The following is a 25,054-nucleotide window of genomic DNA, read 5'->3' on the forward strand; positions in this document are numbered from 1 at the left end:
TATCACATACCCAAATCTTCCCCTTCTCTGGATTAAACATACCTAGTTCCTTCAAGCAATCCTTACATGACATGGATTCCAGACCTTTCACCATTCCAGACAATCTAACTATAGCCATGCTCTAATTTGAGAGGTGGTGTGGGGTAAGGAGAAAGAACACTTGACTTGAAGTCAGAACAGAATTCATATCCTGGATCAGACACTTACTAATAGTAAAACCACAGGCAAGTCCGTTAACATGCACTTCAGTTTCTTCATCTATAAAATGGAAATAACAATACTTAACACTACCTATTGCACAATATTGTATAGACACATAAGCTAATATTATTGTCCATGTCCTTTTCAAATGCAGCACCCTGAAATGAAAATTCTTTTCAAGTAACTTAATATGTGTGTATCTGTCTCCATCAACTATATTATATTTCAAAGACAGTACCTTACCATGACTTATAATTTTGTTTTCTTCCATAACATCTACAGTGTTACTACATAACAAGCAATCCATAATTACTTAAGTGATTGTGAAAAGTAGCTCTTAAAATATAGATCTCTGAAAAAGGGCAGAGACCAAATAAAGAACTTAAGTCATAGATATAGAGTTGGAAGGGACCTCAGAGCCATCTAAGTTCAACCCCTTACTTTTACAGATGAGGAAACTGAAGCCCAGGAAGATTAAGTGATTCACACCTAAGGTGACACAGGTAGAAAGTATCAAAGGTAGGATATGAACCCAGGTCTGACTCCAGAATCAATATTCTTTCCACTGTGCCACAATACTACACTATCCCTGAAAGGATAGTCAATGCTACTATAAACATTCACTATTTAAATGAATTCCCATGATAGAGTTTGGTTTTACCACTATTCCTACAGTGGTTTGTGTGGCACTTGACACACAAGCTTATCCCAGGAAAACCTGAGGTCAAGTCCTGCCTCTGAAACATAACTGGCTGTGTGACCCTGGGCAAGTCACTTCACTTTTCAGTGCTCTAAACAACTCTCTAAGGCTATAAGTTGCAGAGAAGATGCCAACCTGCATTAGTAGAGGGAGTTTCCTCATCCAGAAGTTGTGACTGTAGTCAAGACATTATGAAAGACAAGCCAAGAAGCTGCTAGAATTAATGGAAAACCAATGAAAACCAATAAAACAATGAAATCACAGATCTAGTCCCCATCCCTGTATTTCAACAACCATTGCTCTCTACCATTCAGCTTTCTCCCTTGCTAGTTTGTATTTTGTGGTGATTGCATTTCTTTACATTTTTCACAAGTTTAGAGTCAATAGTATGGATAGGGTCAAAATGAACAATCATTTCAAGAGACAATAGTAATCAAGAGATCATAGCACTAGAGCTGGAAGGGCCCTCAGAAGCCATGTAGTCTGCCCCCTGATTTTACAGACAAGGAAGTTGACACCCAGGGAGGGTATATGACTTTCCCAAGGTCACACAGCCAGTAGGTTGTCAGTAGCAGGACTTGATCCCAGGGCTACTAAATCTCATTATGTCATCACTTTACAGAAACAGAAGGCTTCCAGTTCCCAAGGGTCTTCTGGGTCATAGGCTGTAAAGGAAATTTTTAACCAGTAAGGATATTTCAATCCACACCTACTTTTTGAAAATGAAGTAGGGGTGGCCAGGTAGCACAGTGAGTAAGAGCACCGGGAGACCCAGGATCAGTTCCGGCCTCAGATACTTGGCACCCACACAAAACAACTGGCCATGTAACCTTGAGCAAGTTACTTAACACCAACTGCGGTTAAAAAAAAAAAAAGAAAGAAAGAAAATGAAGTGCAGCTAGGTGGCACAGTGAATAGAGCATGGGCCCTGGAGTCAGGAGGACCTGAGTTCAAACCCAGCCTCAGACACTTAACATAAAAACTAGCCATGTGACCTTGGGCAAGTCACTTAACCCTAACTGCCCTACCTTCCCCCCTCCAAAAAATAAAAAAAAAGTAAGCTAATGTCACATTTTCCACCCAACCTCAAAGTCAAGAAAACTATTTTCAAGTATAAGCTAGAAAAGTTAAAATGTTAAGCTCCAAAGCTGAGGTTCTTAACCTTGTTTTCTGTCACTGACACCTCTGGTAGTCTGGTGAAATTTGTGGACTCCCCAGAATGCTTTTATACAATTGAAGGAAATACTAAATTTTGGTGAAAGTTTGGTGAAACGTCATTTTTTTCCCCCATCCAAGTTGATGGGCCTTATGAAATCTCCCCACATCCCCCTAGATTAAGAAGCCCTCCCATATAGCAAATAATAAAGCAGGACTCTCTCAGTGTAGGTAATGATGCCAAACTCCTTGAGTTATTATAAGAGTTTGTGAAAGTTAGTATTTCAAGAGGGTAAAGAAGACTCAGTTGCTTCTAGAGCAGGGGTTCTTAACCTGGGGTCTGTGAACTTGTTTTTAAAAACATTTAGATAACTGTATTTCAACAGAATTGGTTACATCTTAGGTATCTTATGCATTTAAATACATTATTCTAAGGACAGGATTATAGGCTTCACCAGACTGCTAATGATGTTGATGACTCTAAAAAAGTTAAGAATTCCTGTGGCATAGGGACAGGTTCCTCTCCTGCTCCTTCCCCATGTTCTTTCAAAGTAGACTTTGATGCCTGATATCAATCCAGAAAAAAAAAAAAAACCTGACATGCCATGAAAATGTAAAGCTTGTAATTCAACCTTACAATCTCAGCAACTGATAGAATAAGAATAAAATTGATTAAGCCAAGCAGAATCCAAAAGAATAAAACAGTCCATGCCGCTGGGGCTAAACGTTTTAGTAGCACCTATTTCAGAGTATATCCAGGAAATTATAAACTTTTTTTCCCTACTAGATATGTTTTAGACTGTCAGCATCAACAAGGCAGGTGATGCAGCTTTTGCAAATCTAGTAAAGCACTTAGTATATTATACAGTAAAGGAAATCGGTTTTTAGCTTAAGTTCCCCAAAACGAAGTGAGTAACCACTACCTGACAGGGAGCCTGTTTGCCAAACTCTAAAGGAACGCCTAAAATCAACCAATATATCTCTTTTACCTAAAGGAGGTTAATTCTTTCCTCCAATAAAAATAATACTAAGATCTTTGTCAAGCATCCCATACTACCCAGAGGATGACACAAAAGCAGGTGGAGGCTCCAGGAAGGGAAGGAGAATAGGAAAAACTGCTTTTGTTTTTCAAAAGTTTCCCCAGCTCCCTTCACTATCTTGCCAAAAGATAAAATAGAAACTCTTTAGGGAGAAAATCCTCTATCTTGCTCTGAGGAGGTGCAGTGCCTCCCTAAGGCATTGAAGGGCTGTAGCTTCACCCAAATGCCATTAAGCGCCCGAGGTGGGCGGGGGGGATGCTAGTGGTCCCCATTCCCAGGCTCTCCCGGGCTTCCAGGCTGGACTCAGGTACCACGACACAGCCTAGGAAGGAGCTAGGGCATCCCTGAGTCGTCCTTGTGAGCCGGACTGACACACAAGCACACGTGGGTGCCACTCACCCAGCCTGCTCCGAGAAGAGAGAGAGGAGAAGGGAGACGGAAAGGGGGTCGGGGCCAGAGACGCAGGGGCCAGGAGGCGAGGGGAGGATGACGTGCTATCTCTCCTGTCTCCCCGCAAGGGGAGAGGGAACCACACACTCTCGGGAGAGCAGGAGAAAGCAGGGGCGGCAGAGAAAAGGAAAGGAGGAGCCGTGAGGACCACCCCGAACGGAGAGGAAAGATGGCAGGGGGGGAAGGAACGAGAGGGGGCCAGCAGGGGGGGGAGGGGGAGAAGGCCCCAGAGAAGAACAGCCTAACAAGGGAGAGGACTAGGACAACAGCGAGGGGAGCCCTGGAAGGAGAAATGAGGGGAGGGAGGCGCCGGTCACCTCGTAGAGCTCGGCCCCCAGCCATGCCCGGGCATCTGCCCCTCACGGTACCTTCAGCTTGTGAAGCTCCACCGTCTCCGCCGCCATCTTGTCACTCCCTCCACCCCCAGTTTGCCCTCCCCCTCCTCCTGCCTCCGCCTTCTGGAGCTCCCGCCGAGACTCGGAGGATCACCACCACCCAATAGTCTTTGCCTATACTCCCACTCTAAACCATCAGCTTTATTCATTCGTCGATCCGCCCCCCACGCGAGGGCTCGCCTGCGAAGGGGATTGGAGAAGAATTGGTTCCCTCCCACCAGAGTGACGGGGTCACTGGCTAACCAAAACACAGAATACCAAAACGGGTGGCCAATGAGCCACGGCAGCGCCGGGTGTGGAGGGCCAATGGGGACAGTTCGAGGGTAAGGCTGCTTCCTGGAGACAACAGGTGGACGAGGTAAAGTAGCCGAACTTGCGGCTGGCGGGAGTGACCCTTGCAGCCTCCAGGTGAGGGGCCGGTGCTGAGAGGGGTGGAGGAAGGCTGTGAGGGCGAACTTTGAGGAACTGGGACGGGACCCCGGGCTACTGCCCAATGGTTTCTGCTATTCGGGGCTTGGCTGGGTTCGGGCCAGGGCAGCCGGCTCGTCTGGAGGGAGGAGGTCTGAACGTCCCTTCTGTAGAGAGGGGTGCCGGTGGCCGAGGCGCCGGCTCTCCCTGCCTCCGCCACATACCCCCTGTGGCGGCGGAAGGCCCAAAACGCGGTCCCGCAGCTTCCTGCGTTTTCCAGGAAGAATGGGGTCAATGGCAGCTCCCCGCGCCGGGGCTGTTGTCCATGGCTGCCCCGGCCCAGAGAATGGCAGGGAAAGGGTGTCGTTCCCGAGTACTTCTGCCCCCTCCTCGTGTGCGAGCCTCGTCTGACTCTCCTGCCCACCTCCTCCGAGGACTGGGGGCGGGCCGCCCGAAGTGCTCCCCTTTTCTCCTCTTTAAACGGCCCCCTCCCCGGCCGGGCCCCCTAAGGGCTGCTCGCCTTAGCACAGGGCCGTTGCCTAAGGGCTAAAGAAAAGTTTCCGATCCCCCTCATCCCAGAAAAGCTGTTTTTACCTTCCAGGCTTCAGTGTCCCTCCTCCCCTTCCCCCGCCCCCCACGTTCAAGATTCATTGCAGTCACCAAACCAGTAACTGAGGGAGGCAGACCAAAGGGAAGAGAGGCGAGGGCGAGTCGAGCTCCTGACTCACTGTTGTGGCAGGATGAATGTGGGGGTGGCCCACAGCGAGGTGAACCCCAACACGAGGGTGATGAACAGCCGGGGCATCTGGCTGGCCTACATCATCCTGGTAGGGCTTCTGCATGTGATACTACTCAGCATCCCCTTCTTCAGCATCCCCGTTGTCTGGACCTTGACCAACGTCATCCATAACCTGGTGAGCCTCCAGCCTAAATCCACTTTCTCTCATCAAGACTTACTCTTTGGGGATTTGCCCACCTGCCTCAAATCCAGTTGAAAAGGACGTCTTCTTCCTTCTCACCCCCTCCCAGGCTATGTATGTCTTTCTACACACTGTGAAGGGGACCCCCTTTGAGACCCCCGACCAAGGCAAGGCCCGGCTCCTTACACACTGGGAGCAGATGGACTATGGGCTCCAGTTCACCTCCTCCAGAAAGTTCCTCAGTATTTCTCCCATTGTGCTGTGAGTTCTGAGAGGGTGAGGGAGAGGCTAGTAGAGTAGGGGTTGCAAAAGCACCACCACAAGGGGTAGACTCTCTATAAACTAATTTAAAGACCACATCATGATCTAATAACCATGCTAGGACAAGGAGGATGTTCAGTTCACCAATTATGAAATCCAAAAGTATGGAAGTCACAAATAGGCTTGCTGCCTCCCTGTGGTGATAAAGGGGATAGGAGCATCTGGGAAAACTCCAAAGAAACCCTAACCTAGATCCTGTGGTGAACGACTTTCTCTTCCAAGTGTACAACAAATGAAGGCATATAACTGATTTAAAAGGAAGAGCGTAATGTCAGAGACGAGGACTTTTGCAGTGCTATACCCTGAGCCTTCTTCCATTTTCCACTAATCAGTACATCTTGTTGAATCTATAATCTTCCCCATTCAAGAAAAATGCTGTTCATGTGGTGACAGCTCAGGAGTGTTAGGACTAGCTGAGATAGAGCTGGTCATTTAAGGAAATAACAAAAAGCCACTGACTTGGGGGTAGATGGTAGGAAGAACAAGAAGAGGTCAAGGCATGGGTGAGATAGTTGAGACCAGTCCTTCTTTTTCATTATGTTCTTCTTTCTTTCCCTAGCTACCTCCTGGCCAGCTTCTACACCAAATATGATGCTGCTCACTTTATCATCAATACAGCTTCACTACTCAGTGTACTGCTGCCTAAGTTACCCCAATTCCATGGTGTCCGTCTCTTTGGCATCAATAAGTACTAAGATCTGGCAATGATCACTTAGGTACAGGGTAGGGAAAGACAAAGAGCAAAGGGCCACTCTATCCTCCTTCCCTTTAGTTACTGAAGACCTGAGGATCAACTGACCTTTTTTTTTTTTGCCAACTCCTGGGAGATGAATTTGGGGGTGGGGGTAGGAGTAGAAGTAGAATGACTCCCTTGTACAAATAAGGGCAGGTTCCTTAGAATCAAGAAAGATGGATAGGGGCTGGGCCCACCCTGTCTGGTGCTATAGTTTTTCTTTTCCAACTATCTACATCATTGCTATATATTTCTTTGTAATAGAAGCTATTTTTCAAATGTAAATCTGGGGTAGTCAGCAGAACTTAGTGGGAGGCAAGGGAAAAAAAGACTACATTCTTCCCAATCTTAAATTTAAAATAAACCTTTTTGATTATCATATCCCATGCCTCCCTGAAACTTTCTTGTCCCCACTCCACCAAGAGCTATCATCAGAAATTAGTAACCCTTATCACATAGAGAACAGGGTCAGGGCAAGTGGGCACACAAAAGAGGGAGGCATAGCTTGCCAGTTATATTTATAGAAAGGTAAATCCCCTGGCTTTAAATAGATATGTACATACAAATATGAACAAACTTAAAAAAAAAAAACCCTTTGATTACACAGGGATAGCTGGGGACAACCCCCCACTCCCGCCAAACTTGCTTTTTCTGCCTCCTACCCACCAAGGGCATGGGGACTTGAGTCTGGTTTAAAAAAAAAATTGTCAAATCAGCCATCCTTACAGAAACAACCCTGAGGTTAGGTAGGAACCACAGAATAGAAAGAGGCAGCATTCCCATTCCCTGAATGGTCCTGGGCTTTTACCCACCCCTGAATGTAAGGGCCACTTGCCTCCTCTGCTTTGTCTCCTAATGTGGATGATAGAGGAGAGGGCCCAGAAACAAAGGCCCAAGTTAATAAATGAATGAGTATCACGCTGGCCTTCAGAAGGAGGAACAATATAAAAGCCCCCCAAACCCTAGAGAGCTCTGTTCCTCACAAAATACTCATCAGTCCCAATCCTAGCCATGGTCTAGGCACAGGGCCCTTCCTGCCAACCACCCCACTATTTCTTTGGTATTGTCATCAAACGAGGTTCAGTTCTTAGTTCCCAGAGTAGGGATTCAGTGGCTTCCCACAAGTCACTGAGTGAACAGGTAATGCTTGAAACTTTTTAAATATTGAAAATTAAAAAAAAAAAAAATTCCATCCTATGCTATACACAGCCCTTATGACTCCCTGACACTGAGCTGGGGAGAGTGGAGAAGAGGAAGAGACAGGGCATCAGCGCTGGAAGGGCCTCCTCACTTTTTTCCGTCGTTTCGGTTTGGCTTCTGAACCTTTGGGTGCTGAGGAACTGTCTGGCCTGGAGGGTGGGGTGGCCCCAGGGCCAGGCTGGGAAGCTGCAAAGAAATTTCCATTGGGCATCTGGCCTGGGGGAACCTGAAAGATCCGGCTGAAGAAATCCTGAAGGTCAGCAACTGAAGCTGGAGGGGCATCTGGAGTGGCTCTACAAGAAAACAAATACAGTGATCAGGAAATGAACACATGATACATGGATGTTGTACTTAAGAAAAAGTACTAAGTCAGTGGCCAGGATACACTGGCATACTAAACTATTCTTTATAGTCAGTTCTCTGAAACAGGCAGGAAAAAAAACCACTACCTACCTCTGTCGCCCACCAGGCCCAGGAACCCGAGACCCAAATGAGATGTGATAGGGGACTCTGTGGGTATCTGGGGAAATCCCCACACGCTGGCATCCGGCCCATTCTGCAAACATAAGAGGGAATCAGATAAGACAACAGGACTCAAAACAACCCAAATGAATATCCTAATTCCATTCTACATAAGCATATGTTCAGACCCTTCCCAAGACTGTTGTTCAGTTGTTTCAGGTGTGTCCAATTTTTTGTGACCCCATTTGAAGTTTTCTTGGCAGAGATACTGAAGTCGTTTATCATTTCCCTCTCCAGCTCATTTTACAGAGGAAAAAACTGAGGCAACTTACTAGTGTCTGAGGATGGATTTGAACTCACAAAGATGAGTCTTCCTAAATCCAGGCCTGACACTCTATCCACTGTACCCCCCAGCTGCCCTCCCAAAACTAGTTTCCATGTTATCTAGCATTGCAGACGACTAAACATTCTAGCCCTTCTGTTACCCATATTCTAACGTACCCTGAGGCAGGGTTGGAATATACCTGTGATGTCATATACTTTTCCATCCATCATGGCAAAATAAGTGATCTTGAGGCCCAACATGCTTGACTCTGCCCAGAAGTCACCTTCCTCAGCAGGATGCATCTTGTTGCACTCAGCACAATATCGAGCATATTGAGACTCTCGATCCATTTCAAACCTCCTGTCCCCCAACACAAAAACCTCACATAAGTCCTAAGCACAGCTAAGGCATTATCCTGATTTTTATAAACTACATATGCTGATAGCACCACTTATTACACGTGTCCAGGAGGACCCTGTCCTTTCTACTTAATAATTAAATTATTATTCTTTCTTTGCTCAACTAGGTGTTGAACCACATCTCCAATCCCAAAGCTTTTTTATTCTTTGGTTCACAACTACCAACTCCAAATCCTTACAAAAATAAAGATACTTCATCTGTCCTATCTCTAAGCTGTAAAGCCCTTCCATCTCTGGTGTCCCATCCCCCCCAGCCATACCCAGTTTTTCACCTGTGCTTCCCTTGACACCTGCTGCACATCATAGTATTCATGGCCTCCTTGAGTTCATCCTGCAGCTTGGACAGAAATTCATTCACTGACCTGCTCAGCTCACTCTCTGCCATCCGTTTCCTGTGGGTAAAAGAGAGATGATAGCCACACAGCACTAGGGGAAAAATAAGTAAATCCTTGGGTAACCAGTCATTTAACCTTTTGGCCTGAGTCTTCCTCACCTTAAAATAAAGGGATTAGACTAGAGATCCTCTGGGAACCCTTCCCGTTCTAGATCTACCACACTTCTCTCTGGCCAAGCAACAGAAGCCAAGCAACATCCTACGCCCCCCAGCCACAAGGGCCCTCATTGCCTCTGACACATTCCACCCTCACAAAGCATTTTTTTTTCTATTTCTCACATCTCATATTCCTTCCGTCTCTCAGGGTTACTGACAATATCCCAGGCAGCCCGCAACACCTTGAAGGCCTCCTCAGCCCTGGGATGATGGTTCTTGTCAGGATGAACCTTTGAAGACAAAAGAGTGAAAAGTCAAATGTCTCAATGCCAAAATGAACCCATACCAAAAGATGAAAAAAAAAACACATATACTAAAATTTTTTCCAAATATGTTTCAATTAGGTTCATCTACCTAATCCTCTCTCATAACTCAAGATGAGAGGAAAGTTCTCATATCTAGGTAAAATACTTCCTAAATTGTCTTTGACTAGTTTTTCATTCTGTCCCATTGGAAAAAGAAAACCACTGACCATCTTCCTCTATTTGATACCTCTTTAGAAAATTCCTACTTACAAATTCCTTGGTCTTTTCTTTAAGTTCAAGCACTTTTGCACCTCTTTCCCCTTTCCCCAGCATTCCAGTTATTCTCCTTTCCAAATTATTTTCACATCCCACTGAAAATGCAAACTAGACTGGCCTCCCAACAATGTTGCAGTCTCCACACATGACCACCCAGGTCACTAGCAATGTGGTCGAATGACTCCTTAAATACTATTAAAACAAAAGACAAACACACCGATTGGAGGGATAATGAAGAGTTGCCTAGAATTAAGCAGGCCCCTCAGTTTTCTGCCTTGAAATTTTACACACACACACACACACAAACACACACATGCTGGAGCATAGCTAATATGGGTAAAGGAACAAAGAAGTTACCATCACTGCCAGCTGCCTATATGCCTTCTTCAGTTCCACATCTGATGCCGTGGCTTCTACCCCTAGCACCTGAAAGGGGTTTAGCTCATCTTCTGGGATCCCAGCCATAGCCAAAAGTCGAGACACCTCCTCTCCAGGTTGGTAGTATCGCCCACTAGATGCTGGCCCATCCCCTTGCCTGTCGGTCCTCTGCTTGACCCAGGGTGCCTCCAGCCAACCCCTGTGCACCAGCCCCAGCAAGCGTTGCCATGTCCTGCTCTCTTTGAGATGAGTCCAACATTGGTGAACAGTGGGTGAATGCAGCCTGGAGAGGAGCCAGGTGGCCTGAGCCCGCAAGCCCAATCGGTCTCCCATGTACACCAAGACTCTCCAGGTCAGCTGAAGACAGCCCAACAGCAAAGCCAGGACCAAGAGTAGCACAGCACACAACAGTCGTAACAGGTGGGAAAAAAACCCTGCCCCAGAGCAAAGTCCCCGGCATAGACACAGGAACCCCATCTGAGCCCAGTTCCCCAACTGCCCAACCCAGCTTCCCACCCATATTCGAAGCAGGTCCAGATCACTGCCTTTCAGCTGTCCACAAGAATAGATGAGGTGCCCACCAGTTTCCACATACTCCCCCACTAAAACCAACAACTCAATCAGCCACCAGAACCCCTTCTGTCCAAGTCGATACAGTTCCTCTGACCCCCATGCCACCAAATACCGACGCCGGTCTGCCTGGCTACGTTTCCGGCCAGGCCGGTGTCGACCAGAGGGTCGGGGGTCCCTTCGACCACCCTCCCTAAGCTCTTCTTTGGTTGGTAGGCGATGCCTCTGCCTCCTGGGTGGAGGCTTCCTTCCACTGGGCATAGGAGAAGGGTCACTGGGAACCCTGGAGGGCCCTTCTTCATCATCTTCATCTTCTCCCAGGGCTGGGGAGGTACAGTAGGTGCAAAAATTACTAAATGAGCCATCTCCTCCCTCGGAGAAAGGCCCCTCAAGAACACTAGGAGCTCTTGGACAGTTACAGACCGATGATGGTATAGTTGGGATGGAAGAGTCTCTGTCCTCCAGGTCCCCAGCCCCATTGTCCCGCGAAAGCTCCTTGTCCACTCCCGTTTCCTCATCTGAAGATGCTTCAGTCTGATCGAGATCTTCTCCTTCCTCGGAGGGCCCTGGGTCCCTGGGAGCACCTTGGCTTGGATCTGATTGGCGACTGGGGCTCTGGGGTGGTGTATTTGTGGAACAAGGATGTCTAGTAAGGCAATAGGTACCATTGGGTGCAGCCTCCACCGAATCCCCAAATCCTGAGAATGAAAGTTTGTCGGGGCCCACAGTGGGCCCTGGAGTCCAGACACAAGAGCCACTGTGGGGTGCCCTGTATAACTTCCTTTCCCCGGGGTGCTGCTGGGCCATGACCCCGGGGATTCCTGAAGGAATTTAGGTCACAGCCATCATGATGACTTCAGGTGCCTGCAACAAAAGGGAGGCGTCAAATGGGGAGGCTTCTCCCTGCTCCTGGGTCAGACCCATTAGTCAAGGGGCAGGGACCGCGACCAGGATCCCCTCCGTCCCACATCGCGGAACCCTCCGGCAAACCGGAGGAGCAGAACCCAGATACTCCGGGGAAGGAGAGAAGCCCGCGGGGAGGAACAGCCTCTAACGGGTGAGGGCGGGGGAACTGGGGAGTCGCGGGAGGAAAGGGGCGGGGCGGGGCGGGGGGGGGGGGGAGGCGTCCCCGAAGCCGAGGCCCGGCGCAGGGGAAAAGGGGGCTGGGAAGGCGAAGAGAGACAAACCAGGCAGAGGCAGCAACGCTCTCCTTCCAGCGAGGTCCGGAGCCCGGGGGAGCTACGAGAGCCGCTCCCCCGGCTCGGCCTCCCGCTCAAGCTCCGCTTCCGCCTTCCGTCTCCACCGCTGTGGACCTCCGCAGACTTTCACTTCCGGGGTCGGCGGGGAAGGGAGGAGCAACAGCGGTTGGCCCGGGGCACGCGCGAGTCCGATCCAGCGGAAGGCGGTCCGCAGTGGCAAGAAGCCCCTCCCCTTAAAGGGCCCACGTCCGCTGGGACTGCAATCTGGCACTTAGAGCGCAGTATCGCCCTGGAAGGGGGGGAAGGGGGCGGGTGCTACTGGCAACCCGGTGGAAAGCAGAGCGGCGATCTCCGAATCTGCAAAGAGACTGGGAGGCATGGCAAGAGCCCTGCCCCCCCCGTGCCTCAGTTTCTCCTCGGGACCAGATAAAAGAGAATCCCAACCCTGCTCGCTTTCTCCCATTCCCCGCCCCAAGGAGGACAGAGGCTTCTTTGTGTCCCAAGGAAACTGGGCGGAGAGGAGACCATCCCTAACCCACTCTTCGCCGCCCTCCTGTCCCCAATTCTGCTCCTCCCTCCAGCCTCCCCAGCGCCTGAATCAGGCGGGGCCAGTGCGACGCTGCCAGGGGAAGCTGGCGAGCCGCCCTGTGCCGCCCAGCGTGGCTCTGGCTCGCGTTGTCCTCCCCGCCTGGCTCCTGGCTCGGCTTCCTGGCCCCGCCACCGAGGAGGAGGAGGGGGTCGGAAGGACAGACAACTCGCGGAGCGGCCGGGGGAGGGCACGTTCCCAGTCCCGAGGGCAGCGCACGATCCTGGAGCCCGGAGATCCCAGCTTTGCATCGGGTTTGCATGACGTGCAAAGTCTGATCCGGAGGCCGAAATCTCTCGAGCCCCACGGAAAGACCTCCTGCCCTTCTCCCCCTTCCGAGATTTCTCTCCCCTGTCTGAGTCTTTCTCTCAAGAACTTCCAAATACCCCAGTCTCCGCCTCTCTCCCCGTCGGCGCCCCGAGCCCCTGACTACTGCCCGGGGTCCAGGATGCCGACCCCTTTTCTCCAGGAGACAATATTCCAATTCTCTGGGAAGTGGAAGAAACCAAAGCGGAGTTGGGGGACGCTGAGACCCCGGTGGGCATTTCAGGGGGGAACTGGAAGCAGAGGAGTAGCCCTCGGAGTATTTGGAGTCCCTGGCCCTAGGGTGTTGTGGTACCCTCCCCTCTAAACACCTCCCAGACAAGGTTTGCGGATCTTAGGACTCCAGCTGGGGGAGTGAGAGCCTTGTTTTCCGCCCCCACCTCAGAGGTGGGGTTGGCTAAGCCCGCCCCGTGATGTCACCCCCCCTTACACTCACTCCATCCCCCTCCCCCACCCCCAGTTCCCAGCTTCCCTCCTCCCTCCCCCCCCCCCCCCCCCCCCCCCATCCCAAGCTGCTTGCATTGAGTTGCCTGGGCTTGGGTTGCGTTGTTCGCAAGAGTTTTGAGAGCTACCAAAGGAACGACTTCCCCTGCCGCCCACTACCCGTGGGCGTCCGATTTGGGGCCGAGATGCCACTGGGAGTCTAAGAAAGTGCCCCCGGGCTCCGGTGAGTAGTTTCTGCTTCCCTTCCCGTCCTGTCCTAGGGTGGAAGCCCCAGACATCAGAAGGGGGATGGGGTGGGGAGGCTCCGATTTTTGCAGCTTGCTGAGTTACTTTGATGACCAAATGAAAGGAAGGAATACACTTTTCCCAGACCCAGTACCCCACAAATGCAAACCCGCCTTGAATTGTGTCCCTATTCAAGGCACTCATTGATTCCCCCAACCTGTACAACGTACTAGCAAAAGGGGGAGAGAGGATGCCATCCTGAGTTTGGTCGAAGGGAATTTGTGCTAAGACGTGGGGTGTCAGTGGGCAGGGTGCCCACTCAGACAGGAACAAGGAGGTTGAGGGAGTATAGAACAACCGAACTGTTCTCTCCGACAACTGTCCCAGGATCAGACCCTAGGCAAGGCTCCAAAAAGCCCAGAGGTCTGTAGCTCTACTCCATTCTGACTTTCTATGCCCCTGTTTCTCCGGGTGCCTGCCTTTTTTTTTTCTCTTTTATCACTTTTTTTTCTTTTTTTTCCTTTATCAACTTTTTCCTCTTTATTCAGTTGCTATAAAGACGCCTAGACCGACTCTCCACTATAAATCATTTTTCTTTATTCCACCCCCAGCCTTTCTGGACCGTGCAGGGTTGGAAGCTCTGAGACCCAGTACAGATTGACTCTTTCTTCTACAACTGGCTCCTGGAACCCCAAACCCTAATCAAAGCTTTTAACTCCTCCCCCCACCAGCATTCCTGGCCTTTATATTCCTATCTCTACCCCATCCCCTAAGAAAGACCTGGGGTCTAATTTTACCCCATCATTCAGTCAGGCCCTCCTAGATTACCCAGAGGTTGCCTAGGTTGTCCACCCCCATCAATTTACAGAAGAGTTTAGGGAGTCCTACAAAAGTTAAGTGATTTGATCAAGGTTACCACAGGATTTCGTTTCACTGTTGCAAAAGAAGAATCCTAAACCTCAGACTCCAAATCTAATACTAATTTATACCATACTACCTACTCATGATGGAGTTTTTTGCTATTATTATTCATTAGAATATTCCCAGCAGAGTTGGCCATCCCCATTCCAGAGGACTTGGTTGACTAGTGAGAATATCAAGACAACCCAGGAGGCCCTCTGAGTTACCAAAAAGGTCACCCTTGGGGGCTGCTAGGTGACACAGTGAACAGAGCACCGGCCCTGGAATCAGGAGGACCTGAGTTCAAATCCAGCCTTAGACACTTGACACACTTACTAGCCGTGTGACCTTGGGCAAGTCACTTAACTCCAATCACCCTCCAAAAAGCAAAAAAAAAAAAATCACCCTTATGACTTCTGATGTTCCCCCAGAGGGCTCTCACAGGGCATGAATCTCTGAGTAGGTCCTGCTCCTCCTCACAGGTTGCCCAACCAACTCAAACTTTTGCAAATAAACAGAAGAGCTGGTCCAGTTCTCACTGTGGTCACCTTGGCCATGGATCATGCACCACCCCCCTTGACTGTGACCTCTGACCCAAGACTCTTTAATCAGCAACTGCCAGAGCCTCCTGAACCACAGTGTGTCCTAGAGCCACGGGACAACCCTGAGTTGGTTCCTGCACTGGCCTGTGCCCTCTGCTGTTTCTTTGGAGTCATCTACTGCTGCTTCGGTGAGGAAGATAGGGGCAAGGCCAAGGCCTGGGATCCTGGGTGGGCAGCTGCCACAGCCTCTTGGTCTCTTGGCATTACTATCTTTCTCTTTCAGAACTATACTAATCATAATGCCCCACACCTACTTTTCTGCTTCTCAGACAACCTTCTTCTGCTTATCCCAGTAATTCTTGTCCTTCTGACTATTGTCTGCTTTTTCTATCTAGCCATTGCATCTTGTCTTCCCTTATCACTGTTCTGCACTTACTAAGTCCCTTACTGTCTTCTAGGAGAGGGTACCCTCTTTCCAGACCAATCTGCTCCCTCCCCAACTCTTCCCCTTTTCTAGGCTCCCATCCCATTATTTGATCCTTCTATCAAATACTCCCCTCCCTAATGCCTGAGCCTTTCTTCTGCTTGTCCCCCCCATGCCTCTGAGTCTCTCATAATGTCTCCTCCTTGCAACATTTGTCCCTGGAATGCCTACTATTCCTTCCTTCTATCATCTCTCTCTCAACCTCAGTGCCCAAAACCTTGGAGTGTTCCCCTGATACCCGGTGCCCACCTTTCCACCCCCATCACAGGTTACCGATGCTTCAAGGCAGTGATGTTCCTGTCTGGGCTGCTTTCAGGAGCCTTGGTAATCTTCTTGCTCTGTCACAAGGAACGAGTGCTGGAGACTCAACTGAGCCTGGAGGTGAGCGCAGGCATCGCTCTGGGCATTGGCCTCCTCTGTGGACTGGTCACAATGCTGGTCCGAAGCGTGGGGCTCTTCCTGACTGGTCTCCTGCTTGGCTTGACTCTAGGGGCAGGTGCCCTACTAGGCACTGAACCCATCTACCAACCACCCTCAGCCTGGGTGCCAACAGGGGGCCTGGTGGGACTGGCACTTCTAGGTGCCCTGCTTACCCTACGCTGGCCCCGACCTTTCACCATGTTAGGCACAGCCCTGCTGGGGGCAGCAGTACTGGTGGGCTGTGCAGACTACTTCCTGGAGGGGCTGGCGTTAGGCGGGCGTCTGGGTCAGAGACTTCAGGCATTGCCTGCCCTGCCTCCACTCTGCTGGTACAGCTGGGCCCTGCTGGGTGCCTGGCCCGCCCTGGGGGCACTTGGGGCCCTTGCTCAGTGGAGACTCACAGCTGAGGGACACAGAGGCCATGATGATGGTAAGTTAAAATCTTAATACTGACACCCCATATATTTCCCTATTCTCATCTCCTATGTCATTCCTGATCTCAAATGCCTGGTTTGGGGAGAGAGAGGAAAGAAATACATATACTTGGGAAGGGTGCATGGAACTATGTGACCTGGTGGAGGCAGGGGTTTTTGGGAACAAAATGGAAGGTATTACTGATGCTTGGCAGCGAGAGTAGTGGTGTCAGATCTGCTAGGATAGAGGTCCTAAGGCTTAGGACTTCAGGAGGGAGATATAGGTAGGAGTGTCACAATTAGGGGATTATCCAATGTGAAAAGACTTCATAGGAATTAAAGAAAGATTACAGAGAAGAGAGAACATGAGGAAGAAATCTAGAAGGGAGAAAGGAAATCTCCAGGGGAAAGTTGATGGGTAGCTCTATCCCAGAGCTAAGTGAAGCACATTGGTTAAATGGGTATAAAAGTAAAGGTGGGAATCTATCTGAAGTACTGAAAGTTGGGTTTGATGTAGACTTTGAAATCTCAGCTTTGTCCCCACTTCCTCCAAAGGGGTTTTGAGCCATCGACTGAAGGGCCTCCAGCTTCTTCGGATCCGCCAGCAGGAGGCCAAGTGGCAGCAGAATTCTGGGGCAGCAGCCAGCGAAGGCAGCTACCGTCGCCAGGTCCCACACCGAGCCCGGAGCCCAGCTGACAGCCTAGCACCAGTAAGTGGGCAGGGAGGGTAGGAGGAGAACTAGGGAGAGCCAAGACCTCTGACCTCGGCTCTTCTCTCCCCTCCCTTCCTCTTCTTCCTGGTCTTACTTACCCTACAGAGTTATCTTCAGAGTCTCCGGGATCGACAACTGGGGCCAAGCACTGTGGGTACTCCCCATCATGCCATCCTGGACCTAGACTCTGACTGTGGTTCCACCGCGCCCCTCACCACACCCCCTCGCTCCAACCAAACCTGAGCCTCTGTACATGTTCACGCACGTGTGAACACACACGCACTTGTGCCTTAAGAGAGAAGGGTCATAGCACCAGGTGGGCAAATGCTTGGGCAGAAGAGGTAGAATTTTCCACTGATAACCATAGACAGAAACACACATTTCCTCTTCTTCTCCCCAGCTATTAGACTAGCTGTGGAGGGAGAGGGCATGAAATGTGGTCTAGCCCAGCCCTGAGAGAGAATGTGCCAGGGTGGAGCTGGGGACAGCTGGAGGGAAATTGCAGGAGGAAGGGGGTGGAAGAACTGAATTTTCACCTCTGCACAAACTACAAAGATAGCCTTATTATTCCTGGAATTCTTTGTTACCCCTAAAACTCAGAACTATTGCCCAACCAACCAGGACCCTTCTCCCTTCTACAACAGGACTGCCTTTTGTACCACCCACAGCCTATTCCACAAGATGGGAAAATGGGGTTGGGGTTTTTAAAGATCCTACAAAAAAGCAGGGAATTTCTCAAGACCGATATAACTCCTTTCTAAGAAGAAGGGGAAGGATCTCTTTTGGGTGCCCCTGACTCCTCAAGTCTCAGGTTAATGAAGGGGAGTGGGTTATGACACTCAGTATTCTTTTCTCCCACATACCTCCAATGCCTGAGCCCCATTCCTACCTCATTTGGGGGCTCTGCCCTCCCTGGTGCTTTCCCCTTTCCCTCCTCTCAGGCTTGTGGAGTATGCTGGGGCAGAGTCCACTCAGACCCCTGCCCCTTGCTGGCTTCTTGTGATGAACAGAAAAGGGCAGCCCTGGGGAGAGCAGCAGGGCGTATAAGGGTGGAAGAATGGGAGACAGACAGATGCCAGCACTTTCTCTGCTTCTCAGCCATGTAGGACACTAACATTCTAACTTTGCCTCCACTCTAGCCACTAACCCTGGCCTAATATATTACCCCAGCCCTACTCCAAAATCCATAAACTCCCCCACTGGAGTAAAGGAATTCAAATGGATTCCAAGGCAGAGGGAGGGGAGATATTGATGGGATGTAAATAAAATGACATTGAAGATTAAACCAGGTGCTCCAGACTTTCCCTATTTCCTCTTTTTCCCTCTGATGGAATCTTTTCCAATCCAATTCAACAAAGGTTTACTAAATGTCAGCTATGTGCAGGCACTGCCCTAAAGGAAAAAAACAATTGCCACCTAGAGACCTGAGATTTTGTTTCCTGCAGGGAATTCCTCCCATTAATGCAGATAAGCAGCTCACCTATTAAGAGTCAGAGTTACCGGGGGCATTCACTGGTCGAGTGAAATGCCTAGGTTCACACTGACTTGTATGTGTCAGGAGCTAAGACCAGGCAGGATTCTGGGCCAAGGCTGGGCCCCCACTACACCAAAGTTCTTTTGAAGCCTTGCAGGAAAGTTAGAGTCCTATGTTCTTATCCTCAGCTCTGCAGACTCATGAATTCCATTTTAGTAGACCTATCATTTTTGCTGAGATAAGTGTTCAGATTTTTGCTTAGTGGATGTTCCCACTTTTCATTTTTTAAATAATTCCCCTCCCCACCTAACATCTATAAAATTCTTATGAAAGAAAAAAAACCACCTTAAAACAAAATTTGAAAACATAAACTCAGTATCTTTTAAAATATTTAGTAAGAACATTATTGGTTTTAAAATATCACCTGGAAGTGTTAGGCTCTGAGGAATTAGTTCATTTGAGCAGAAATCACAAGTGACCCCAATTGTTAATGCGGATGCCAATTTATTCATTGGCAAAAGGAAATGTATCCAGCTAGATAACCAGTGCCTGCCAATCACAGCAATTCTCACCTGAAAACCAAATTATTAAGATCAAAAGGTTGCTTGTTGAACACAGAAACAGTGCAAAGAATTCATGTTCTTAAGGGACAATAAGTTGCCACCCTCTATTATATATACTTCTCCATATTTCCTTCTAAATATCTGGAACCAATCATGAGAATTCAAGACACACTGACAAACTTGGTTCTCCTGCAGACCATCCTGTTCCCCAACTTCATCTTGGTTCTTCTGGGACAAATGGAGTAGATCCTAGCTTCCTTACACTTGAGGTTGGCATCCAGTTTCAGGAGTCACCTCACTGACATCAATAGCCTGTTCTTACATTCCCTTCTTCCTTAGCCCAGTGCCTAGTATTTAATAAATGCTTGATCTGATTTCCTTCTTTCAATAATTCAACAAACGTACTATCTTCTTTGAAAAGCACACTGCATGGGGCAGCTAGGTGGTGCAGTGAATAGAACACCAGCTCCAGAGTCAGGAGGACCTGAGTTCAAATGTGGCCTCAGACACTTAACACAAAAACTAGCTGTGTGACTGGACAAGTCACAACCCCAACTGCCCTCCCTTCCCCCTCCAAAAAGAAAAAAAAAAGCACACTGCTAGTTGCTTGGGTAGGAAAAAATTTAAATAAGACTTGGTCCTTGCCCTCCAGGGGCTTACAGTCTAGTAGGAATAATAAGACATTTACAACAATAACTTTTATAAATTAGTGTATGATCAGTGCATAAGAGTGCTCTGGTGAGAGAGAGATCACATCTCCCAGGGAGAGTTCTTTCATCATTTGGTCACTAACTTCAGTTTCAAAGGGTGATATTTTTGGCCTTGTATTCAGATTGTTTTTAGTGATGCCCCATTAGAATTTTTCAAGGCGCTGCATTGAGTATGGCAGGAACTTTAAAGAGAACTTAACCACACCGAGCTCTATAAATATTTTTTTGTCCCAGTTGGCAAATATTCCATTCCCCTCCATCCATAAGGCAGTAGTATACAGTCAACAATTGAAATTATAGATGGCCCCATACACCCTGAGCTGCCTTTAGGAATGAAGTTGATGATGCCATCCAAGACAAGGGAGGGGAGAAGGTGTGCATGGCCAGGGAGTAGTCAATGTTTGATACAAAAGAAAGGGTAGCCCTGCCAAGGTGGGGGAGGTATGGTAGCCATCTAGGAGGGCTAGATGCAGTCGGTCAAGGGAAGTCTCTAGCCCAGACACAAAGTACCACTTTGAGAAGAGATGAGCCCAGGACCAGAGGTATGTTGCCCATAGCTGGTGGTACTGTCCTTGGTGGGGTAGGGCAGTCTTCAGGGTTTGGGTGCCCAGGATCTAAAGCGTAAGGCCAGTTCCTACTCATGAGCAAGACTGGCAATGGGAAGAAGTGAAGCGGTGTTATCTGGAGTTTAGAAAAATTTGGCCCTTTTTGTGGCTAAATGGACAGTTTTTGGGGTGGAGCTGGTGGCTGAGGCTGTACTGCCCATGGCTGGGGGGAGACAGTGCAGCCAGTTCTGGGAAGTGTCCTTGGGAAAGCCTTTCTCTACTCGAAGCTGCTGGTTCAGGCGCCAGTACTTTTTACCCTTAAAGAAGTAGATTTTGCCATCCTGCCAGCTCATGGCTGCAGAGGGCTTATCTGGCGCCCCAGTGAACAGTTTTCCTATTGGCTTTGGGTAACGGCTGAAGTCGTTCACAGCCAACTCATCCCACTGCCAGTACCCGGAGCCCTTGGGAGAAAAAAGAAAGTGTTAAGGATTTCCTGCAGAGTCAGTATAGCTTTCACCTTCCAGTGCAGCAGCCTCTCCCTTTAGGAAGCCTTCATTCCTCTTTAAGGATGCCATCTTTCCATCGGAAAAGAACTTTCTCACCACCATCACCTTTCCTAAAGGGAATGCCAATTCCCGTTATGTGCAAGGCACAAGGCACTGCCCTAAAGGAAAAACAGTCCCTCCCTTTAAGATCCTCACACTCTCACAAAGTTAAAGACTTCATACCTTGAAAAGGAAAACTTTCTGGTTGAGGGGCCAGTACAGAGCTGCGTCCAAGTTGGGTCCCACGTGACTTAGCCGCTTAGGGAAGCCAGGGACCAATTTGAAACCCATATAGCGCCAGATCATATTACCTAAAAGGATTAGGGGAGAGAGAAAAAGTAAAATCTACAATCTATCCTTTCCTTTTGAAAGTTTCTCCTTTATTCTATATTTTTCCAGGGACTCAGGCTTAGAGTCAGGAAGGCCTGGGTGCAAGTCCTGCCCCTGGCACATACTAGCATTATGATCATAAAAAGACACTAAATCTCTCAGTGCCCCCAGTAACTTTTTTTTAAAGCAATTGGGGTTAAGTAACTTGCTCAAGGTTACATGGCCAGTTATTTCTGAGTGTGGTGCTGAGTGTCTGAGCTCTGGATTTGATCCCCAAGTCATCCCAACACTGGGGCTGGTGCTCTTACTCGCTGAGCCACCTGGCTGCCCCTAAGCAATTGGGATTAAGTAACTTGCTCAAGGTTACATGGCCAGGTGTTTCTGGGTGGGTGCTAAGTGTCTGAGCCCAGGATTCGATCTCCAGGTCATCCTGACACTGGAGCCGGTGCTCTTACTTGCTGTGCTACCTGGCCGCCCCGACCCCCAGTAACTCTTTAAGATTGTAGCTAGAAGTTATAGCTGAGGTGCTCATCTACAACAGTGGAAGGAGTTTTCCATACTGGGAGTTCCATACACCAAGAAAACCACATATCTGCTGCCCTCCAAAAAGCCAAAACCCCAAATCTTTATCTCTATCCTCTTAAACTATCTTTGCTCCTCTTTTTAAAGACACCCTATTCAATCCTCACCTTTAAAGAAGTGGATCCATTTTGTACGGGGAGAGTAGACAGCAGCATCCAGGTTCCCTGGGAGCTCCTTCCATAAGGTTGCCACGGGGACAAGGGGCCCCAGTCTGGAGCCAGTCACTGTCCATACATAGTCTCCTTTGAAGGCATATGTCTTTCCATGAGGGCCTGGAGAAGGGATGACAGGTGAAAGTGAAAAAGCAAAGCCAAGTCCAGGACCAACACATACTTTTTAAGGTTTCCCACTGGGAGGAAGTCCTATCTGAAGTTCAAAGTTTATTTCAAAACAAATGTATTAATTGTCCAATGTGAGAGGCATCCTGTAGGTAATGGTAAGACTGCCAGTCTCAGAGGCAGGAAAACCTGAAGCATGGCAAAACCAAGTCTTGCCTCAGACACACACTTCAAGTCATTTCACCACTCAATGTCCAGGCCATTATCTGGGACAATGTTATAGTTGATGAGCAGATCTATAGCAGTAAAGAGAGTTTTCACACCAGAAGTCCTCTACACAGATGAAATAACAAGTCAGGACACTCCCTCTCCCACCCCCCTCCATATGTACTCATTCTAGAGGCATTGAGTTCTCCCTTCCATGGCAGCCCTGAGTCATTCCCACTTTTCCAGTCCTTAGGGATAGATAGCCAGTCGAATCTTACTGAACTCCTCCCCCAAAGGGAGGAGCTTACCTAGCATCATGGCATCCAGCTCTCCTCTGCAGGGGTCAGGCACAGCTCCTGGGAGTATGGGCCCTGGGGTTACAATGGAAACTTCGTTCCCTTCTTCCTCCACCTCCTCTTCCTCTTCTCCACTCGGGGGGATCCTCTTGCCTGCAAGTTAAAGACATATCAGGCCCTGGGGGAAGGCATTTAGGATACCACACATGAAATACAAGCTTCCCAGAGTCCTCTCCTGACCATTTGCTCAGAGAGCCTGGGGAAGGATAAAAAATTCATTTTGGTTCCCAGTAGAAGCATCAACAAGGAAAATTTGGTGGCTTTGGGGTGCCAGAAAATGGAGAAAAGTAAAGTGACCAGAGTACTCTGTATTCCCAGTGAGGAAAATTGACGGCACTGGGTCTAGAACTGCAGCCACATGGAGGGAGGTTAAAGCCAAAGGGATGGGGATATTGATGATTGGGTAAGAGGGAACCAGGGCATTTCAATTCCAGAAATTCTACAAATATCTCAGCATAAAAGAGAATTCTATTTTGGTGGACTGAGGAAAAGGTGTATTCACTGAAGTAGGGGATTTGGGGAAGCAAGCATGGTTTGGGGGAGGGGAGGAGAGAGAAAGACTTACCATAGAGGGCCTGAATCCCTGCCACATCATCAGGGTGAAGCTGGAAGTGGGGCCGGAAGCCAGAGTAAACAGGTGCCATGAGGGCCTGTGGGTATCGGGAATGGCCCAGCCCTAGGGCGTGGCCAAGCTCATGGGCTGCAATGATTCGAAGATTCACCCCCATCTTGGTCCCCTCTGTCCACGTCTCTGATTCATCAAAGTGCACACTGCCCAATTCAGGGATGTCAGCATGGGCCAGGACCTTTCCTGGGCACAGGGGTTTGAGGAAGGGGAATCGAGTAACTGTTAAGTTAAATGTACAACTCCCTCCAGTCATTTTATTCTCATTACTGCTGATCCTTTATCTAGCCCTCAAATAACTCTTTTCTTTGTGATCTCCAACCACATCCCAAACCTCAAAAGCGTCCTCTGGGAAGGAGTCATGGATCAAAGAATTTGGAGTTGAAAAGAGCCTTAGAGGTCTTCAAGTCCAGTCTCTTCATTTTATAGAAGAAACCATATCCAAATCGACACAGGTAGTAGGGAATAAATAATGACTACTATCTGCCAGGTACTGTGGTAAGTGCTTTTGCAGATATCCCATTAGATCGTCATAACAACCCTATGGGGGTAAGTGCTATTATTACTCCCATTTTACAGTGGATGAGACTGAGGCAAACAGTGACTTGTCCATGGTCACGCAACCATTAAATGTCTGAGGTCACATTTGGACTCAGGTCTTCCTGACTCAAGGCCCAACATCCAAGACAGCGCCACCTAGCTGCCCCAACAGGTAGTACACGGCAGAGCCAATATTCAAACGCAGCTCTTCTAACCCCAGATCTAGTGATCTTTCCACAATGCTATCAGGTTTCTAGGGAAGAATCAGTAAACATTTATTAAGCTCATATTATGTGTCAGACACTATGCTAAGTGCTGGCGATACAAAAAGAGACAAAAGACGGTCCTGTCCTCAAGGAGCTTACAATTACAGCTGGTACTAGACTGGTATTTAATGAAATCAGTTAATTATTTGTTAACTGTCTATTCTGTGCCAGGAGCTAAGTGCTGGAGATATAAACTAAATGAATGCAGCAATCCATACTAGCAAACAGCCTATATTCCAAAACAGAATACAACAGGGAGATAGAAATAGGAATATGGAAGTATGTATACAGAATAAATAAGAATAAATACGAGTAGTTAAATACATAGCAGCTGGAGAGGAAAGGCAATCAGGAAGGATTTCATATAGAAGGTAGCTCTTGAGCTGTATTTTGAAGAAAGAGGCAGAAGTGAGGAGGGAGGGCATTTCAGTCATGGGAGACATCTAATACAACAGAACAGAAAGGCTGTTTGGCTAGATCACAGGAGAAGTGTTCAATGAGTCTGGAAAGATAAGACCAGGTTGAAAAGGCCCTTAAAAGGCCCTGAAGAAAGGAGTTTATATTTTATTTTAGAGACAATAACAAGACCTGGCATTTAAAATGGAGTTTACAGAGTAGGAGAGGGACATAGTCAGATCTGTGCGTAAGGAAAATCACTTATATAACAGTATGAAGGACAGACTAAAGTGGAACTACTTAGAAGCTGTTGTAATAGTTGAGGTGATAAAGGATACCTAAGTAAGTAAAGATGAGTGGTCTGGTGAGGAAGATGTTGTGGAGGTAGCAGTGGCAACTGATTAGATATGTAGGGTGAGGGAAAGTGAGGAAAATGCCAAAGTTACACATCTGGGAGCCTGGAAGAATGAGTCAGCTAGGTGGTATAATGGAGGGAGGAGTAGTCCCGAGTTCAAATCTAGTCTCAATTGTGTGACACCAGGCAAGTCCTTTAACCTCTGTGTGCCTCAGTTTCATCACCTGTAAAATGGGTATAATAATAGCAGCTATCTCCCAGAGTTGTCATGGGGATAAAATTAG

At 48.5% G+C, this 25,054-nt stretch overlaps 5 protein-coding genes across 7 annotated transcripts in view; 2 read left to right on the forward strand and 3 right to left on the reverse strand.

The window, feature by feature from the left end:
* Positions 1-4,061, reverse strand: part of SARNP (SAP domain containing ribonucleoprotein) — a 38,603-nt gene extending 34,542 nt beyond the window's left edge. Inside the window, exon 1 of one of the 2 annotated variants that reach the window (XM_069078826.1) lies at positions 3,915-4,061. In XM_069078826.1, the coding sequence (XP_068934927.1) occupies positions 3,915-3,950 (36 nt within the window). In that variant the 5' untranslated portion in view covers positions 3,951-4,061. Of the gene's footprint in view, positions 1-1,036; positions 1,060-3,914 lie in introns of those variants that run through there. The other variant, XM_069078834.1, reaches the window with a different exon arrangement.
* A 138-nt stretch (positions 4,062-4,199) lies between these two features.
* On the forward strand, positions 4,200-6,704 carry ORMDL2 (ORMDL sphingolipid biosynthesis regulator 2). Of its 2 annotated transcripts, none has more exons than XM_069078846.1 (4): positions 4,200-4,349; positions 4,951-5,263; positions 5,379-5,530; positions 6,150-6,704. In XM_069078846.1, the coding sequence occupies exons 2-4, from the start codon at positions 5,090-5,092 to the stop codon at positions 6,283-6,285; spliced, it is 462 nt and encodes a 153-aa protein (XP_068934947.1). In that variant the 5' UTR covers positions 4,200-4,349; positions 4,951-5,089; the 3' UTR covers positions 6,286-6,704. The 2 variants fall into 2 exon arrangements, with proteins under 2 accessions (XP_068934947.1, XP_068934957.1); XM_069078856.1 differs by having other exon boundaries at positions 4,205-4,349; positions 5,089-5,263.
* A 115-nt stretch (positions 6,705-6,819) lies between these two features.
* DNAJC14 (DnaJ heat shock protein family (Hsp40) member C14) lies at positions 6,820-13,270 on the reverse strand. Its single transcript, XM_069078789.1, has 8 exons — positions 12,920-13,270; positions 11,936-12,336; positions 10,158-11,612; positions 9,403-9,509; positions 9,002-9,121; positions 8,510-8,670; positions 7,977-8,079; positions 6,820-7,816 (listed from the first exon to the last, which is right to left on the reverse strand). The coding sequence occupies exons 3-8, from the start codon at positions 11,553-11,555 to the stop codon at positions 7,591-7,593; spliced, it is 2,115 nt and encodes a 704-aa protein (XP_068934890.1). The 5' UTR covers positions 11,556-11,612; positions 11,936-12,336; positions 12,920-13,270; the 3' UTR covers positions 6,820-7,590.
* Positions 13,271-13,332: 62 nt separating this feature from the next.
* On the forward strand, positions 13,333-18,283 carry LOC138154231 (transmembrane protein 198-like). The gene is made up of 5 exons (XM_069078813.1): positions 13,333-13,524; positions 14,909-15,156; positions 15,721-16,302; positions 16,841-16,995; positions 17,104-18,283. Exons 2-5 carry the CDS (start codon positions 14,982-14,984, stop codon positions 17,239-17,241), a joined length of 1,050 nt encoding a protein of 349 aa, XP_068934914.1. The 5' UTR covers positions 13,333-13,524; positions 14,909-14,981; the 3' UTR covers positions 17,242-18,283.
* Positions 18,284-18,850: 567 nt separating this feature from the next.
* MMP19 (matrix metallopeptidase 19) overlaps positions 18,851-25,054 on the reverse strand; it is a 10,558-nt gene continuing 4,354 nt past the window's right edge. The window contains exons 5-9 of the mRNA XM_069078801.1: positions 23,154-23,399; positions 22,541-22,681; positions 21,855-22,019; positions 21,019-21,146; positions 18,851-20,751 (exon numbers count right to left, since the gene is read on the reverse strand). Coding sequence (XP_068934902.1) covers positions 20,434-20,751; positions 21,019-21,146; positions 21,855-22,019; positions 22,541-22,681; positions 23,154-23,399 — 998 coding nt within the window. The 3' untranslated portion in view covers positions 18,851-20,433. The remainder of the gene's footprint in view (positions 20,752-21,018; positions 21,147-21,854; positions 22,020-22,540; positions 22,682-23,153; positions 23,400-25,054) is intronic.

Source organism: Petaurus breviceps, unplaced genomic scaffold (assembly GCF_028583685.1).
Source record: "Petaurus breviceps papuanus isolate PSGF00001 unplaced genomic scaffold, PetGlider_PUasm1.0 154, whole genome shotgun sequence".
NCBI classification, from domain to species: Eukaryota; Metazoa; Chordata; class Mammalia; order Diprotodontia; family Petauridae; genus Petaurus; species Petaurus breviceps.

Bases quoted from the DNA above. Each gene is read 5' to 3' on its own strand.
- DNAJC14 (XM_069078789.1), bottom strand. From the start codon at position 11,555: ATGGCCCAGCAGCACCCCGGGGAAAGGAAGTTATACAGGGCACCCCAC. The intron at 9,122-9,402 runs GTGAGAAATAGA...TTTTACCCACAG, and splicing joins AGACGGAAGGAATATGAGAT to GAAACGGATGGCAGAGAGTG. The intron at 8,080-8,509 runs GTATATTCCAAC...TTATGTTTGCAG, and splicing joins AAAAGTATATGACATCACAG to AATGGGCCGGATGCCAGCGT.
- ORMDL2 (XM_069078846.1), top strand. From the start codon at position 5,090: ATGAATGTGGGGGTGGCCCACAGCGAGGTGAACCCCAACACGAGGGTG. The intron at 5,264-5,378 runs GTGAGCCTCCAG...ACCCCCTCCCAG, and splicing joins CCAACGTCATCCATAACCTG to GCTATGTATGTCTTTCTACA. The intron at 5,531-6,149 runs GTGAGTTCTGAG...TTCTTTCCCTAG, and splicing joins AGTATTTCTCCCATTGTGCT to CTACCTCCTGGCCAGCTTCT.
- LOC138154231 (XM_069078813.1), top strand. From the start codon at position 14,982: ATGGATCATGCACCACCCCCCTTGACTGTGACCTCTGACCCAAGACTC. The intron at 15,157-15,720 runs GTGAGGAAGATA...CCCCCATCACAG, and splicing joins AGTCATCTACTGCTGCTTCG to GTTACCGATGCTTCAAGGCA. The intron at 16,303-16,840 runs GTAAGTTAAAAT...CTTCCTCCAAAG, and splicing joins ACACAGAGGCCATGATGATG to GGGTTTTGAGCCATCGACTG.